The following is an 18,203-nucleotide window of genomic DNA, read 5'->3' on the forward strand; positions in this document are numbered from 1 at the left end:
AACAGCACTAAACAACAGCAATGAAAAATACAACCTGAGAAAGAAGTATGAGTTTTTGAGTGATACCACAAATGATGTCATGACTTACAGGTATTTGATGTACTAATGAGAAAAGTCCTTTAAAGACTCCTTGAACACTTTTTTTTTTTCCCTCTCAGAATTACTCCTAGCAGAGGATCATGCTCTAATCAATACAGGGGAAAAAAAGAAGCCCAGTTCAGGATTACTTTGTCATTGAAAAAGACAGAATGACATCAGAGAAATTCAGATCCTATATCTAAGGGGTTTCACAAGTTCTGTACTTGAAATCCCAGGGATAGAACTGAAATTCAAAGAAGTGAGTTCAAGCAGTGAAGACTTCAAAAATGAGAAAGAAGTAGCTTTATAAATGGTGGCAGAAATCATGAAGGTATGTACAAAGCTGAGAAACAACAGTCTAAAAGCATAAGAGAAAAAATTGTTTCTTACAGGCAAATACTTAGTGAAAAATTTTTGTCCTCATTATATATTTCATATAGTATGTAAGAAACAGCTTCCTTTTTTGTGAGGGATCATCTTGAATTCAAGATCATCTTCTTTTCAAGGTTAGCATGGTGGCAGACATTTACTCTAGAGGGATCTGCAAAATATCTACATCATATTCACTATTCATTAAAGCAATTTTGTATAATACAGCTCAACACAAATGGCAAAAATATCATGGGCAATGGGAGGAGGAACTGAAGATATCAACACATTCCAACTTCCCAGTAGCAGAAGGGAATCTATCATACTAAACTCCAGACAGTCACATTAAGATGACTAGGCTTGATAATTCTGTGGGATGAGGAGGACCACAACTGCCTCCATCAAGCGAGAGAAAGGGTTACCTCCTCCTCCTGCCCTCAGCTGTTGATTTCCATGAGCAATTAACCCCTGCAAGCTGCACCAGCAGATGGAGGTTCTGGTGCTGAAGGAGGTACAAAATCCATGCCACAAAATGAGCTGCAGAAAACAGAAATCAAGCTACTCAGGAGGGGTCTATTTCTGGTCAAATCCACTTACTTTCCTTCCTGCTTTCTTAAATGACAGGTCTGCATAAGCTGCTGAAGGAAACTACCTGGTAAAACACATCACTTCTCTGCATGAGGAAGCACAGTGGGCAGGGACATTCTCAGCAATGGGGACACAGAAGCAGGACAGGCACACAGAACAGAAATGACTACAAGCACAACAAACTGGTAAGATCAGAATGCGAAACACACTGATCAATCACCTCTTTATTATAAACAATACCATTTTCCCAAGTTTTCAGTGAAATTGCTACCATGAAGCACCTAGAGATTTTGTAGCACTTTTTAAAACAGACTATTATATATAATTTTATATTCCTTCTACAGATGTAATTGTAATAAGAAATTACTAATTGTAATTGCAAGAAATTACTAATAACTGAAAAAGAGAGAAATCTTTCAGAGAGTGTCATCAACATGCTATTAAAATATCTAATTAAGAAAAAATGACCTTCTGTGTGAGTTACAGTAAGTTGCAGTGGAAAGAGGCCTTAGGCAAAAAAGTAGATGGTTAGGACTTTCTGTTGTAAACAACTGATTTTCCTTTTCTCTCAGTTACAGCAATGTGGTTTCTGCAAGTTTTGGACTACTAGCTTTTCAGATTTTATTACTAAAATTAAAATGCCTAGATACACACGACTATGTCACCCATAATTTTCATTATGTAAATTGTTCTGTGAATTGAGCCAAAATAGAGCAGATATTTAATATCTGTTACATGCACATTTGAAATACATGCTTGATAGATAGTATAGCCAAAATCTAAATATATGAACATGCAAATACCACTTGAAATATAAACAAAAAAGCCTAATGCAGAGCCTGTATGTGTTTTTCCTTTCAAAAACACATATACTACCTCTAGACTTTCTACCTTCCCTGTTTCTGAGGGTAACTGACATGACAGGCTCTAGCGTGTCATCAATGTTTGAGCTAAACAGTTATGAAAAGTGCCTATTTAAATATTATAAGGTAAGGTAGGGCCAAAGTAATTATATATAGCTTCATATTTCCTGGGGAGTTCACTCTAAACATTTACCTTGAACTCCACTAGAAGTAAATACAATGTATGTGCATGTAATATGTAATCATATACTAACTGTATTATTTGTAATCCAAATAAATAATATTTTGCCTCTCCAAGCACAATAACAAATGCAAATCATTATATGTTTTCATTTTGTATTCTAAAAATCAAAATTTTCATTTGACTTCAGCATCACTTACATGAGTATTTGAAAAGTAAAGCATTAAAATACATAAAAAGTGTATGTTCTTAATAAACAAACTAAATTGGGTAAATTGAAAATGTGGAATTCATCTTTGTAAGTACTCAGTCAAAGATTTTTGCAAAATATAAGCAGATTTGTAATTCAGACTCACTGCTCATTCAAAATGGGGACAGTAATATTTTAGAGGGCAATTTCAAAACATTGCATCATAGCTGGATAGACAAAAATTTACAAGCAGCTGCCAAAAAACAAGTTATCACTGTCAAACAGCAGATGATCCAATTTTTCACATACCAGAAAGATTTTAATATTCCATCTACCTATATGTTTTTATCTAGAGACAACTTTGTACTATGGAATAGATTTCAGTTACAAGAGTAAACACAGAAAGCCAAAGAAATGGCTGTTCTGCTGAACTAATGAGATTATGACTGAAATGCCCCACAAATTTGAACACAGATAGGCACTGGCTACACATGCTCTCACACTGAAGCCACAACATCCTTATCTGAGAAATCAAAGACATTTTGATAGGTTACAAGATGGTGCCTCCAGAAAATTCATCCCTGTTACAAAGAAATCAGAGGTGATGTGAACAAAGCATTTTCAAAGGTGGACCCACAGGTGTAGGTTATGTTTGCTGAATGCCACAAAAAGGTAGAAATTAGCTCACAGTTCAACTAGCCAAAAATCTGGATAGGCGACACAGGTCACTGCAAGAGCTCAGGGATTTAACAGTCACAGTTAAGGCCTCTTTTTGTTTAATAAACAACATTTTGTTACTGTAATTAGAAAAAAGATCTAGTGGATGCTACTAGATCTCTGTACTACTTTGCTAAATATTAATTTTAAATCACTCTTTAGATTGACTAGACCATATTCAGGTATAATTAGAGGCATACTTCACTGATAGAAACCTGCAGAAGCATCCTGAAGTGCTCCCAAGGACTTCAGTATCTCTCAGTGAAGTATCTTAAGCTGGCAAAGGTATAAATGCTGTTCTGACTGGACTCTACACATGTATCCATGTCCTGGCATCAAATACAAAGCAAAAATTTTCTCTCCATCAGAGCAAGAAAATAGAGCCCTGTGCTTCTCTTTTTGATCTCTGTTGACATCCTCCTAATTTTTAAGATTATGCTATGTTCATTTTGGTTTTGAATTCCCTGTTCAGTGCATTTTAATTCTTTTGTAGCCAGTCATATGAGCAGTGTAATAACTTTCCTCCTCCATTAGGAGAGGTAGAAACTTCAAAAAGAATACAGAAAGCACTTCAACAGACCTATGTGCATCAGTATATTCTAGTGTGGGCTCATTTTAAGGTGGTATTACACTCTTCTCATGCTTCCCAGAGCATCCACAAAAAGCACAAATAAAGTCATATTTGAATGTATGTGAATGTTAATACGGGAGTTCAACTCATACCAACAACAAAGATACATGAGTAATAGTCCAAGCAACAAAGCAGATATAGAATTAATTAACATGGGGAAAAACAAGTTTCGATCCCATTAAATAGAGCTTTCTAGGTGGCTACATGGGTTATGAAACTAGCACTAATGAAGATGAGACCACAAGGAGAAAAAGATTTTTCCCTAGACCTAAATGAAGCTGTAATACAAAATGAATTTGAGAACATTTCTCCTTCTTACTTCAAACTAACAGAAAAATCACATTAGGAGATTAGTTGAAAAATTTATGCCTACAGCTTGTATGGGATACTGGGATGGTAAGGACTTCTTATATATCTGCATATGGAAAAATGAAGAGTCACTAACATATCTTTGTGTGTCAGAGAAGTCTGATAAATCTCCTGTGCCTCCATTCCAGTAATTCACCATTAGCCTCTGCAACATATTTGGAAACCCTGAAACATGTCACTCCTGGGATGGGAGCTGTTCTCTAGAGAAATAGTCTGTTGACAGAAACCACCGACTGTCATGGTACATTAAACAAATAGGTTGCATTTCTCAATGAGAAAACAACAATCCTCATAATAATCAAAATTAAAAGTTGAAAACAACTGTCCATTACTTTAAAAAAAAAAAAAAAAGCTAAATAAAAAAAGTGCCAACACTGAACAAGACACAGGTCCCTGTAAAAGCAGAGCAATACCTTTTAAGGACAAACATCACTGTGTAAAACCTCTGAGCTGGCTCATGACTGACAGAAGTAGCACCTGATCTTCACAGGTACTCCATACCTAGTGGGGTTTTGTTTTGGTTTATTTTTCATTATTACTGTTACAGACTGCACTGTGTAGTGGAGACACAATATGTCTGTCCCGTGATAGGACAGATATTATTTATGCAAACAGCTGAGGACACTCATGTACAGCAGCAGTCTGGGCAATACAAACACAGAGGGACACATCCATATGTAGGCATGCATTTGTGCTTGGACAAGTACAGAAAAAGTTCACAGCTACTATACAAGGACAGAAACCTTTGGGTCAGGATTTTTTTTTCCCTCAATTTCTGAGAGAAGAAGGAATCAATATAAGAAAACTCAAGTCAAAATTACCAAATTTAACACCATCTTGAGTTAAGACAGATGAGAGATGTCTTAACAATCAGCATTTCTGGATATTCCCAAAAACTAAGTGGTCCTTCTGAACCCTCAGAATAGTTCCAGCTGGCAGATGTCCATGTACATAAAGGAATTCATCCTACAGGAGAAGGAAAGGGGTTAACATGAGCCCATGGAAGACTCCAGTGCTTTGGGGAGGAGGAAATATACATGCTCCAATAAGCCTTTTCTTCTCCTACAGAACTACAGAAGAGGCCAAGGTTTCATTATAAGCCCAGCTGGAAATGGTAATTCAGCACCACCTGTCCCAGCCCTCACTGACCTGCCCAGCCTCAGCTGCTGCCTCCACAGCCTATTCTGCACCAGGAGTCCCAGTGAAGCTCAGGCTTCTGTTCCCAGACCTGGCTTGAGCTTCAGTAGCATGTCTGCCTCAGGTCCTGTACTCATCTCCTCAGACCTCTGTTATTTGGACTCTTCAGACCCAGGCTGTGGGTGATCATTTCATCAACCAGGCACATGGTGTGACTCTTAGGGCTGTCCTGTGCAGGGTGAAGAGCTGGGACTCTATGATCCTTGTGGGTCCCCTCCAACGCAGGATATTCTGCGACTATGGAATTTTCCACGTCTGGGGCTGGTCATGGCTACTTCCAGCCCCCAGCTTTGCCACACTGCTCAGGCTCCATGGCACCAGATGTTCTGCTGGAGTGGGCCCACTGCCTGTGCTGGTGGCACCCTCACATCCCTTCTCAGCCTCCCTCATGGAGAAGCCCTGCTCATGCTGCTCCCAAGTGCTATCGTTTAACAGTATCAGACAAACTTATTTCAAAAGAGGAAACCACTATTTTTAATGAAGTTTTTTTTTACTATTTTAAAACCATCTAGTCTGATCTAAATTCACCCCTTAGTAAAGATCACCAAAAAATACCAAAAAATAATCTTCAAAGTTTCCTCCTGTCTCTACACAGAGAAAACTCAGTGGTCCAGTGTGGTGTTGGTACTAAAAATTGACATAACCAGACTACTAAGGCAAAGCTGATAAAATTAACACAGTCAAATCACAGTGACTAATACAGTCTGTGTCTTGTTCTTCGTTCATTACATTTTTATATTTTCAGAAAGTGCTGCACAATACTGCCTTTTAAATCTATGCTTTGTTTTTCAAACCCACACCAACACAAAAAAGTCACCTACAATACACAGCTGGAGAGGCTGGGAAGGGGGAATGGGAAAAGAAAGACAGGAAAACCCAAGCATCTGTATTTCAGGAGAGGGAAGCAGGCAAAATAACACAAATTGAAATAGTAGTTAATTTAGGTGCCTTATACAACTAACTTGTTTGTTTGAGGCTTTAAGGTGCTTCGGCCTTATCAAGTCATATTTGACTTTCTTCTCCATGAAACAGATATGCTTTTTGTGGTTTCCAGTATTTTTTAATATTGTCTTATGGTAGAAAGTAGGTATTTAATTGACCTGAGAACAGCAAGAACTACTATACAATGTAATTTTTGTTTGTAAACTATCAGGTTCTAAAAAAAAGGGTTTCTAAGAGTAACTTCTTAGGAGATGTTAACAGTCAGCAGTTTGATCCATTTGGTAAGTAATTGTTTTTTCAAACAGTAAAAAAAAAAAGTCTGTTTAAAATATATGAAAAAAAAGTTTCAAATGGTTGCTATCCTCATCAGTCACCTAATGCTAAATGTATATATCCTACAGTACCCTTGTATTAACCTCTGTAATTAAACTAATAATAATGTGATGTTTGAAATAATAGTATTTCTAATTTTCCTCTTAAATTCATTACTATACATCAAAAGACATCAACAAGACCATAGTTCAATTAGCTTACAATCTTGACAACATTTACAACCAGAAAGATAAGGTTACACTGTGATAAATATTAATGGAAAAGGAAAATTTTTGCCATCTGAAAGTCAGACACAGCAAATGTAAAAATTATTTTTAATCATGAGGAGGACTTTGATGGGCAAAAACAAAATGTTCACTGGAAAGAAAATAATGTAAAGAATTTAGAACACTTAAAGTAACTACACTGAAGAGCTTATATCCAGACTTCAAAACCAATCCATGAACAAAAATGCAGTTTAAAAAGGTTTTATAATTCAGCAATATGACATATATTTACCAGGAGTCAGAGGAAGAAAAAGTAACTACACTAAGCCTTGAACTGGTATTCTGACCTAAACATCACACTAGGTTTTGCAGCAATTCTGAAGGTCACATTACTAAAAGACAAGGAAGTAAGAAAGAAGAAGATATTATCAAAACTCCTCTGTGAAATGTTTATTGTGCTGAGAAACACCACTTTTTTTTTTTTTTTTTTTTTTTTTTTTTTTTTTTTTTCCCATTCTGGGCAGTAAGTTCATACCTACCTGGGATATCCAGAGCAATGAATTTTAAAGTCAACCACCAGGGAAATTACTACATAAGCTGGAGAAGATGGGAAAATCAGATGAAGACTTGTGTGATTTTTGTAGTTGCTGCTATGGTTCTTTTTTTTTTAATAAATTAACAAAATGGAAGGATACCAACTGGCATTGATAAAAGGAAAGCATCAAGAGAAAGAAGATTAAAATAGATTTCCTCAAAGTACAAGTACAGGACAGAAAAATGCTTGTAGTCTTGTGGGGAAATGGGCATCCAGAGTTGATTGACAGGAGAGAGTAGCTTGTTCAAACAAATATAAGAATGAAATATATACATGGTGACTCCTTATAAACAGGTTAGAGGAGCAACACAGAAGTAACTATATCTAATTTAGCCATTAATACATCTGGGCTGATAATAACATCAGACAGATCTTAATGAGTTGCTAAAAATATTTTGGAACTACCATCTTACAAATCAAAAAATCCCTGAAGGGTAAAAAACCCTATAAACGCTCTTTTTGTAACCAAATAAGCATGGATTTATTTTCAAAAATGAATGTAATTTAACATCCTAAACTATTTAAAACTGGTCATCCTGCCTCCTTCTGTGTAGCTTATGAGTAGTACACTAGACCTGCAGAAAGAGATAAAAGGAATTCTTCTGCTTTGTTGAATGTTTTGTAAATTTGGAAGATTCTTACCCTGTATTGATGGAAATTATTTCTATAAGTGGATTCTTCCTAATCTTTGGCAAATCCAGTCGTGCTCCCCCCAAACGTTTTCCATTATCCTTTTTCTGACCCAGTAGTCTCACAGAATGACCTTCAAATTAAACAAAAAAATGCAGTCATTACAAAGAACAAGTCTCATCATAGTTGTTTTGATTTGCTCTTCTTCAGAAGTAGTGTTTATATTTTAAAGATTGAAAATGAGAATGAGATGTAATAATATATTTCCATCATCTGGAGCATTTATAAAGAGACACTGACAGGTAAAATAAATCATCTTAAAATGAGCAAGTTATTTCATCCAATTATCTTTTCACACTTACACTTTCTGTTTTATATGATTAAAATTGTCTAAGCAGTCTCATTTTCAGATTCTCTAGCAAATAGCAACATAGCAATAATATTTAAATGAGTTGCATGGCAGGATCAAATTATTCTTCAAAAAAAATTTAATTCAAACCTAAATTAGGAGGTAATAAACAACTAAATATTTTTTTAGCTTATTATATGGAGAACCAACACATTTCAAAGTTACCAGACAGTGGAAGTCTAAAAGCCATGTCTGTGGCTACCAAGATTTACATATATTCCTCCCACACCAGGACAACTGCAGGTCAGAAAACTGCCTCACAACTTACTTTCCTGAAGTCATTAATATTCAGGGACTAAAATATAAATAATTTCACCAACTGCCTACAACATTAGTCATGCCACGACAAGTCCTATATTTAAAGAGCACAAATGACAGGGTTCACTCATATTTTAAAGCAAGAACTAACAATGAAGAAGCAAAATGATTGTGTGTATTATTGCATAAGGTACTTTAAAGTGTTCCCAAATTATAAGTGAAAGACTTGTATTATTTACTTCACAAAGCCTAGAACAGGCAGATGAGAGACGGCAAGTGAAAGCTAATAGTAGATACCTGAGTAGAGTTGGAAAACAACAACTCAAACTGGCAGGAAAGAAAGCATGTGTCTCTTGAATTTGGAAAACTTTCTGACAGTAAACTCTACAGCTTCAGTCCATCCAATATTTCGGGAATGAAAAAGCTAACCCTGAAATGGGAAGGGGGCGTTGCAGGGGGGAGGAAGAGGAATGCATGAAACTATAAAGTACGAGTTGAGCACAGCAAAGCTTATGACCACTTCAAATTAATTAAAAGCTGTGTTACATCAAAGCTCCTAACTTATGTTACCGACACCTATTCACAAAATTAATTCCTTCATCAGTCAAAACCTTTCTTCACTGCCTGTTCTAAGGGGTCATAAATTAGTTTTTGAGTAATGTGGCATTCATGCTCTTAATTTATTTCCTTGATATGTCAACAACAGCCTGGAAAAAACCCAACTACTTCTAGAATAACATCTTCCTCAAGTTTTTTTAAAGATACATAAACATTCTAAATCAAAAATGTGAATCTAATGAACAAGTGAGCAGGACTGACCTGATAGCATAAAATTTAATATCAATAGGAGACATAATGGTTAATACTGATAGAAGGCATCATAATGTCGACAGGAAATAAAAGGTATTGCTTCTGCAGTTGCAGTTGACAAAATTTCATTATATCCTGTGGTGAAGTTAGTAATATGGTGCTTGTGCTACTAGCATTTGCTAAATAACTCACTTCTACCTTTTCCTGAGAACAGCAGCAATATTCTTGTCTCACAATACCATCAGTTATTTTCTAATCTAATGCTTCATTGAGGAGCTGCAAGCACGGCACCATTTTATTTACTTGTGTAACAAAAGAGAGGGGGTTAAACAGAAAACATTCCTTTTTTATTTCTTAATACTGTGGTTTATTTGGAATAAACCAGTTTATCCATTTTTAAATGTTCAGCTACATTGTTATATTAAAGGTGTATTTGGATTTATGGCTGAAAACACAGTGGAATGATTCCCTGTAGTCTTAAAACAATTAGGTTTAACAACAAGTTACCCAAAATTTAAAATTCACACACTTAGAATTGGGGTCAAACCACCATTCTTAAGTTTAAAAAACAAGATGAAAACAACAAACCACAAACCCAACCTTCCCCCCTCCCCAAGTAATGTCTTAGTATGCAGAATCAGGGAGGCCCCATCTCCTCAGAGCACAGACCCTCGCAAGGAGAAGCCATGTGAGTAACTGCTCTCTAACAGGAATTCAGCTCATGCTCTGCCTTTCTCATACTGCGAGCAGTCCTCAAACAGGCAATCACCCCCAAAAACACACCACAAGATGAGGCCATTCTACAGATAGAATATAACTTACGGGGAGAATAAGACTGAGCTGCTTCTATGATCAGAGACTTCCTTTATTTAGGAAAGAAACCTCAGCTCTGTGACATCTCCCACATGATCCACTGAATGTTAACACCCATCGCCAACCCTGACCCTGACCTCAGGAAATCTATGGCCTGACAATCAAAAACGGCAGCTTATTCTCACATAAAATACAATTCCCATATTCCTTCTGAATGACACTGAAGTCAGAATTAAAATGAGGCTCGTAAGAGCTGTGAGGTACTCAAGAATAACAACATGCCTGTATTTTTCAGTCCAGACACCAGAGGCTAAAATAATGCCTCCAGTGGGAGACAATTTTTAGCAGAGAGTTTAATGCTTCCAGAAGACAAGCAGCACACGCACATCCAACTACTGGCACACTTAATTATTTTTCTTACAAAGAAAACCCCCTCAATTACAGTATTTGTGACCTTAAATCCTTTTTCCTCTACTCCATACAAGGACTATTTTGTTCCATTTTAAGTAACCACTAAAGCATCTGTTTACAGAATTGTTACTATTAATAAAACATAACCTGATAAACCCTGAATCATATTTTTTCATATGCTGTAAATCTTTTTTCCTCATACTTATTTCAAGAAAACTGACAAATAAATATTTTGCCATCTTCAACTAGGAAAAGGCTAAATAACTTTTTTTAGATTGTCTAACCAGCACTATTAATCCCAGATCAATATCAAGTTTAACCAAAAAAGTAGTAATTTTAAATCTCATTCATGAGCTCCTTTCAAAACTTAGAATGGGACAAAGCACTGCAATTAAGCTTTACTTCTAAAGCATTTTATCTGATTAAGTCACCCTCTCTCTGATTTTACAGGTTTCATAACTTACCTAAGCAAAGCAGGTGTCCCAAACTTAAAAGGAGTCTTTCTTTTCATGTTTGTTTTATTTCCTTTTTTTTTTAAGTTTTGTACAACATTTTTGAAAACTGAGTTAATCACAAATCTGTTAACTGCAATGATGAGTGCTCCATCTCAGATATCAAGCAAACACACCACTCCTTTTTTGAGGGCTCACTCTACAATACAAGCCTTGAAACACAGCTTAGAGACAAACAGATCTAGTCAGGTTAGATAGGAAAGCCTAAATGATCTAGACCTATTAACTGTTTCTCCTATAAAAATAACTTTTCTACTTCCACACAGTATAGCAATAGATAAAATTTCATTAAGAAAAAAACAAAACAAAACCTCAAAAAGTTAATTGGTGGTTTAGGTCATGTGTCAGAGCAGTTTTTCACTAATTAGTAGATAATTAATATAAATTACAACATAACAGAAGTACTAACCAAGTCCAGCAAGGACACTTGCAGAGCAGAATCACTCACAGCAAATGCAAATGAAATCAAGCTAGGAACAATTTAAAATGAACAAGAGCTCTCTAGTTTTCAGAACTTTTTAATATTAAACTCATCTTTATATAGAAGTCAGTAGATGCAATTCATGTTACTTGGCACTATCTGGAAGAAGGATGAGGTTGGAATAAATTAATCAGGATATTAAATCCTATTGTTAGTCTAAAAGAGGGCATTTAAATGTGTCTACTTTGATCATTTAGTATGCAAAATTAAAATATTTTCAAGGTATTTATTTTCACTTGTTAAAAATAACACAAAATAGCACAGTTTTAATGGCATGTACATATACCTCTCATAATAAATGTATGTGCTTCAGGATTGATGGAGAAGGCCCAGTCTTGAAATACTAATATATGAAGGGAACAGGTAATGGAATTTCTTTGTCATAAGATTATAGCATTAAATGTCCTGTGAACCTCAGGTTAACATCATATCCCTGTAACCTAGAACCACAGAAGCATGCTAATGATATTAGAGCAAACAGATTCAAACGGAACTGGTACCTTCCTAGTTTATTACAAGTATAAGTCAGGGGGAAGTAGATCTATATTATGTTGTAAAAAATAGTCAGCTTCACTCTGTTCGTAGGCTGGCACTCCTCAAGAACTGCTGGGAAATTAGATCTGCTTGAAAGATGGAAAAGGGCACGCACTGAGGGTCCCTCCCCACCTCTGCACACCCCATTGGAGCTATACAGTGTGACTCTGAAACAACTCCCAGACAGACAGCTTTCTTAGCTATTAGCTTTCAAGTTCAGTGCAGGTATCTCAAGCAGCTCAAAATCACAATTTTACAGAAAATCCTCAAAGATGCAGGAAACCCCAGCCTTGGCAGCAACAATTTCTATTGTCTTCTGTTTATTCTGTTACCCACTCTTTCCTTTTCCCAGTTTCATCACTATGCTTAGAGGTTATTCACCATTTCCTGAAAGACTTTTTTTTTTTCCTCAGCACAGTCGCCAATGCACTGTTCTGCACTTCTCAGATGTCTCTTACCAACCTGTCTGATTTTCTCCAGCATCAAGGAACAGGATTAAGCACTATTTTGTGTACTCTTGCACACATTCCCTTCCACCACTGTTTGGTTCTTAATGAATTGAGAGTTTCATTCCTCAAGGTTAGCACTGGAAAAAATAGCACATAGGAGTAGTGTAGCTAAGGAAAGGAAGGTAAAAGCATATGAAGGAAAAAGAAAGTAATACATTTATTCAAAGAAAAATTAAAGGAAGAAGTGTAAAGAACCAATAGCAGCAATAAAGAGTGAACGAAGCATCAAGAATGGGCAGATCATAAGTTCCTCTCCCATCTTTTCTCCCTGCCCTGCAGCACAAACATACTGTCCCACAGCAGACATGACTGATTTCAAAGGAATTTCCAAGCTCCCCAGAACAATCACATGCTGTGAAACACACATGAGTGCAAAAATAAGGACACTCATTGGTTTAGGACTCTGCTGTGTGGAAGCTCCCATCCAAACCAACCCCAGCTGGCCAGCAGCACATTGGCATCCCTGAATGGCATCAGTGGCATTTTCTGTCCCAAGTAAATTTAGGGAGCAAAGAAAAGCCAAACCTAACTGTAAGGTATATGCCCTGCTCCTGACCAAGCAACTAATATAAATTATTCCTCTTCTAGATCAGTGAAGATGGGAATGTTCTGTAACAGTCAAACTCCTTCATCTGGTGTAGGCAGGAACAGGGAATAATTCAGACTAATGGTGTCAGAGTAACTGATGTTTCTTTGCATTTCACTGCCTTGGGCCAGGCATCCAGCGCCATTAGGATGCTGATAGCCAGTGCTATGTTTGATCCAGTCTCTGCATGCAAAACTCTTTCATAAAAAGATTGCTTTCCACCCTATAGCAAATCAAAAAGCTTCATAGAAATGTGCTGGAATTACTAAGCATACAGCACATTTGTAACTAGCTTGAAATACAGAGAACTACTAAGTGTTACACTTGGAATTAGCATCCAATAATAATACTGCTTTGGAAGACACTGAAATGTGAGTGTCATGTCGGTGAAGACAGGAGCTTTTTAAAATTCACTTAATGTAATTTCAAAAACAAGATATTCAGTAGAAAAGGTCCAAAGGTGTCCCATATTGCTAAAATTAATACACCACTTTCTCTCCATTAAACATGCAATATCTCTTTATTCTTGGCATGTCTCCAGTGTATGACTCAATCACAACAATATCTGTAAGCATTAAAACTGTACTGTACAAGAAGTCATACAGAACAGAGGTAACTATTAACAAGGAATTACTGTCCATGTAAAAATTTCTCCAAGTTAATCAGGAATATAAGTATCCAAGAACATTTTTGACACATCTATAGTATTTTCCTCTATCACAGCAAAAGCACTTGAAATGCCCTATTAAAGCACTACTGCTTTTTTTTTTTTTTTTTCAGGATTCACTAGCTTCATCCTACTTATTCTGAGATCATGCAATGTTATTGTCTTTCTAAAAAAAGTGCCTGAACGTTATAGCTCCTGTGAGCTCAAAATGCCAGCCACAATTCCACAGCTCAGAAGGACAATACTAAGAATCGACTACAGGAAGAGTTCCCCTGACCCTCTGTCCTCACCTCTCTGTGAAGAAATGCATTTGATTAGGATCAAAGATTCTGCTCAAAACCTCAGGAGATCCTGGAGAGAAACTTCCACAGGAAAAGACATTTTGAATCAAATGAAACAGGCTGCATTATGAGGAAGGGAAGTGCTGAAAGCAGGATTGTCAGAGCCAGCTGCAGCAGCACAAGTAATTTGCCTAATGTTTTGGGGTGTGCAGGATGAACAGAACAAATTTAGCCTTAGAGTGAAATGCTGAGTTGAACTTCTCACTGTATCCAAAATCATGAGGTACTGTTTACATTTACCAGCCACAAGGATCCTCTAGCAGAGCTAAACTCAGGTGAGTCTAACCAATGTGAACAGGACAGAAAAATAGGGATGCTGTATGACAGTTATTCACTCAACGTGTGGAAAAGAGGACAAACGGGTTTGGAAGAAAAGGCGCCTTTTGCTTGCACATCACAGGCTCATTTAACAATGAGCAATCACAATTGTGCTACTGAGATTTTCAGTCTGTTTCCCCCAGTTGCTTGTTTTCTCCTTCTGTTGCACTATTTATCTCCCATTCAATTTCTGTGAGCTACTTAACAAAATAAAGTCATAACAGCGACACTCATAAGGACAGTCAGTTCTATCAGATTTATAAATTTAATCAGTGAAATAACTACACTAAGAAAAAATAATTACTACACCTATCTAAAGTCCTACATCATCTCACATATCTATTAGTCCCTGCATGTCCGAAAGCATTTGAACAGACACAGCAAAAACACCAATAAACTTTCTTGTAAGAGAAAAAAACAGTTGATGGTAGCACAAAACACTTGCCCAAGCAGGGATGATTGTAATGTTGAGCCATATAATTACTGATATTTTACAAAAGCAATTAAAATCTGCCTTTGCAGAAACAGTTTCTCCACAATTACTGTATATTCCTCATCATGCTCTACATTTTTATTTAATTTACAGTCTACAAAGTGGAACTCTCTGCACTGATAATGGCACAGATCATGGTATTACTATTTGGAACTCATCAATACCTTTCAGTACATCACACTTTTAGTAAGCAGTCAGAAAGAGGCAATCAAAATGCAACCTGGTGTTCTCACTGAAGCATCTGGCCACATGAAAAAACCTTCATTTGAAATCCATACAGTGGGACACCTTCCAGCCAGCTCTTTTATAAGCCAATACTTGTTGTCAAAGTATTTCTTAAAGAACAGAAGGGGGGAAAAGCTACTTGTTTGAGTAATGACACTCTTTCTACCCACAATGCTTTGATGGCAACAAAAAACTTTAATTTTGCTTAAATAGGAATATCTCCAAAATTTCCAACCCAGGGCACACAAAACAGAGGCAGGTGACATGTATCACATTATGCCATTAACCTCAGTGATTGATATATACAAATGAGTGATGGGTGAATCCTTTAATCACAGCCATGGCCTCAAGTTACTGACTCACTGAAAACATTCTTTCAATCCCACCCAACCTTCTTAAGTCTGTCAAACACAGGCCCTAGCACAAGTTCCTAGAATTGCAGAATTCTTTGTTAAGGAGTTGGAAAGGACCTTAAAGATCATCTAGTTCCAACCCCTGTCCCATGGGCATATCTGCCACCAGACCAGGTTGCTCAAGGTCTTATCCAACCTTCCTAAAACACAATTTTTCCAGTTAGTGCCTTTACTTTTTCACAAGCTCAGTTTAAAAGGCAATTCTACCTTCTAGAAATCGCATTAGGGATGTGGTACCCTCCTGGGGTATGTGGAGGGGGCTGCAGGGGGCTCTTGGCCGGGGCTGCCAAGTGCCAGACACAGCTGGCTCCAAAAGCCCTGCCACAGGGCACGGTGGAACTCCACAGCTGTCACAGGGGTAAGAAAGAGAAAAACGCTGCCTGGCAGCGAGGAAAGAGTGAGCAGCAAGGAGAGAAGAGGAGGAGGAGAAAGAGAAGAAGGAGGAGGTCTTGCGGGTGTCCACTGGATTCCCTGCGGTGGAGCATGGAGCAGGAGCACAGAGCAGGCTCCTGGCAGTAAGTGCACGAAGGGACCCACACTGAAGCTGCCCGTTCCTGAAGGACTGCATCCCCTGCAGAGGCCCCGCGCTGGAGCTTGGATCCCCAGAGCCCACAGGAGTGCCCCAGGCTGGAGCAGGAGGACAGTGTGGGGAAGCAGAATCAGCACAGAGGGGCTGTATTATTGGGCTGACCGCAGCCTCCACTCCCCATCTCTCTGCACCATAGGGGAGGAGATGGTGGAGTCTGGGATGAGAGACTGAAGCTGAGCATGGGAAGAAGAGGGGTGGGGGAAGGTAGCTATAGTTTCTCACCATTCTATTCTATTTTTAATTGGCAATAAATTAAATTAGTTTCCCCCAAGTAGAGTCTGTTTTCCTCATGATAGTAACTTGTAAGTGATCTTCCTGTCCTTATCATGACCCAAGAGTTACCCCATCTTATTTTCTCCGCTGCCCTCGTGAGGAGTGGGAGCAAGAAAGCAGCTGGGTGAGGGTCTGGCAGCCAGACAAGGTCAACCCACCACACAGTGAAATAAATAAAATAACCCACCCAACACTGCCCCCCTCACCCCCCCTTTCTATGTCCTTTCAAAAGAGAGGGAAACAGAAACAGGGACTTGATGAGGCCACTACCCTCCTTCTGACCCTCTTTAAGCTGCATTTTGGCACAAACAGTCAGTTTCCTGACTGGGAGCCAAATGATACTTTTCCTCAAATAGGAACTCCCGACTCCTCCAATTTTTATTCTTCATTTGGCCTGTCATCAACTTCTTAAGTCAAGGCTACTCTTCCCACAGTCATAGAAATTGGAAAGAGACTATTTTATATACTGTTACCAGCAGATTATAGTGAAATCAAGCAGCACATACAAATGCTATTTAACACTCTGGCATTCATATACATACAGATACATATATATACATACACAGGTGGACAATCAGTATAAATTCTAGACTTTAGCTTATATATTATATAGGTATCATTGATCTCTTTTTCATACAGACAGACACTGCAACTATCATGAACCCATAACTGCTAACCACATGATGACAATTAAACAGTTGAGCAAATAATGGTCAATGTTTAAACTGGGAATGGATGGAGAACTTCACCAGATAGGTCAACATGACTGAAACTGAAAAAGGTTATGTTAAGTATAAAGGGCTCAACCCTGAAGTAATTTCCTTCAGTTGTTTTTTATAATCAGATCTAATGACCCATTGTAAAACTATGTTTTGTGAAAGCATTAGACAGACGCAATATGGACTAAACTCAATTCAACCTATGTCCCTCATCTCCCTAAGGCCTAAGCTAAAAGCAGACTGTACACAAATACTCTGGTCCCACGTCTCCCACCCCCACAAACCCTTAATAACATGGGATTTGAAAGCATGTCTAGAAAGGAAGAGGGAAAAACCTAAATCTCTGAAGACCTAAATTCAAAGCTAGAAAAAAAGAATTTCTCCATCAAGCAGTTAGCATTTCTCCTTTAAAATATAGAACAAATGTCTTGCCTACTGTAAACTGTTTATAGCCAAGCTTGTATACACACACAGGCTTTTTTTAAAGACAGATTTTATAGTGATTCATAAAAAGCTGATTTGAGCAGTCACTATAAAGACATTCTGCAGTTCCCACTGAAGACAAATCTTCAGCTTATTGGAGCATACCATAGAAACTGGTCATCCCAAATAACTTTTATATTCTATACAGAAATTTTACTAAGTGATGCAACACACATCAATTATAGGCCTATAATTATACATGTATCTCACAGACACCACAACTCCTTAGCAAGATTTTCCTAACATTCTATGACATCATAACACCTTATTGGAAAACTGAGCACATGAGAGAGTATGTTACCCTAATGTTGTAAAAATTGCTGTAATCCAGACTTAACATTTGGGTAATGTGCAGATGAAACGAGGTTTACTAAACTGTTAAATCAGAACCCTCCATTACAAAACCATTCTGTTTTATCAGGAAGACTGACAGACACACTGGCTACAAAATTGTGGCCGTCACTTTGAGA

The 18,203-nt window shown here is 37.5% G+C and overlaps 1 protein-coding gene across 3 annotated transcripts in view; it reads right to left on the bottom strand.

Annotated features, from left to right (window-relative positions):
- CDKAL1 (CDKAL1 threonylcarbamoyladenosine tRNA methylthiotransferase) overlaps positions 1-18,203 on the bottom strand; it is a 375,244-nt gene that overhangs the window by 226,059 nt on the left and 130,982 nt on the right. For all 3 annotated transcript variants that reach the window (XM_021553407.2, XM_021553406.2, XM_021553405.2), the window contains exon 8: positions 7,902-8,022. In XM_021553407.2, the coding sequence (XP_021409082.1) occupies positions 7,902-8,022 (121 nt within the window). The remainder of the gene's footprint in view (positions 1-7,901; positions 8,023-18,203) is intronic.

Source organism: Lonchura striata, chromosome 1, assembly GCF_046129695.1.
Source record: "Lonchura striata isolate bLonStr1 chromosome 1, bLonStr1.mat, whole genome shotgun sequence".
In the NCBI taxonomy this organism is placed as follows: domain Eukaryota; kingdom Metazoa; phylum Chordata; class Aves; order Passeriformes; family Estrildidae; genus Lonchura; species Lonchura striata.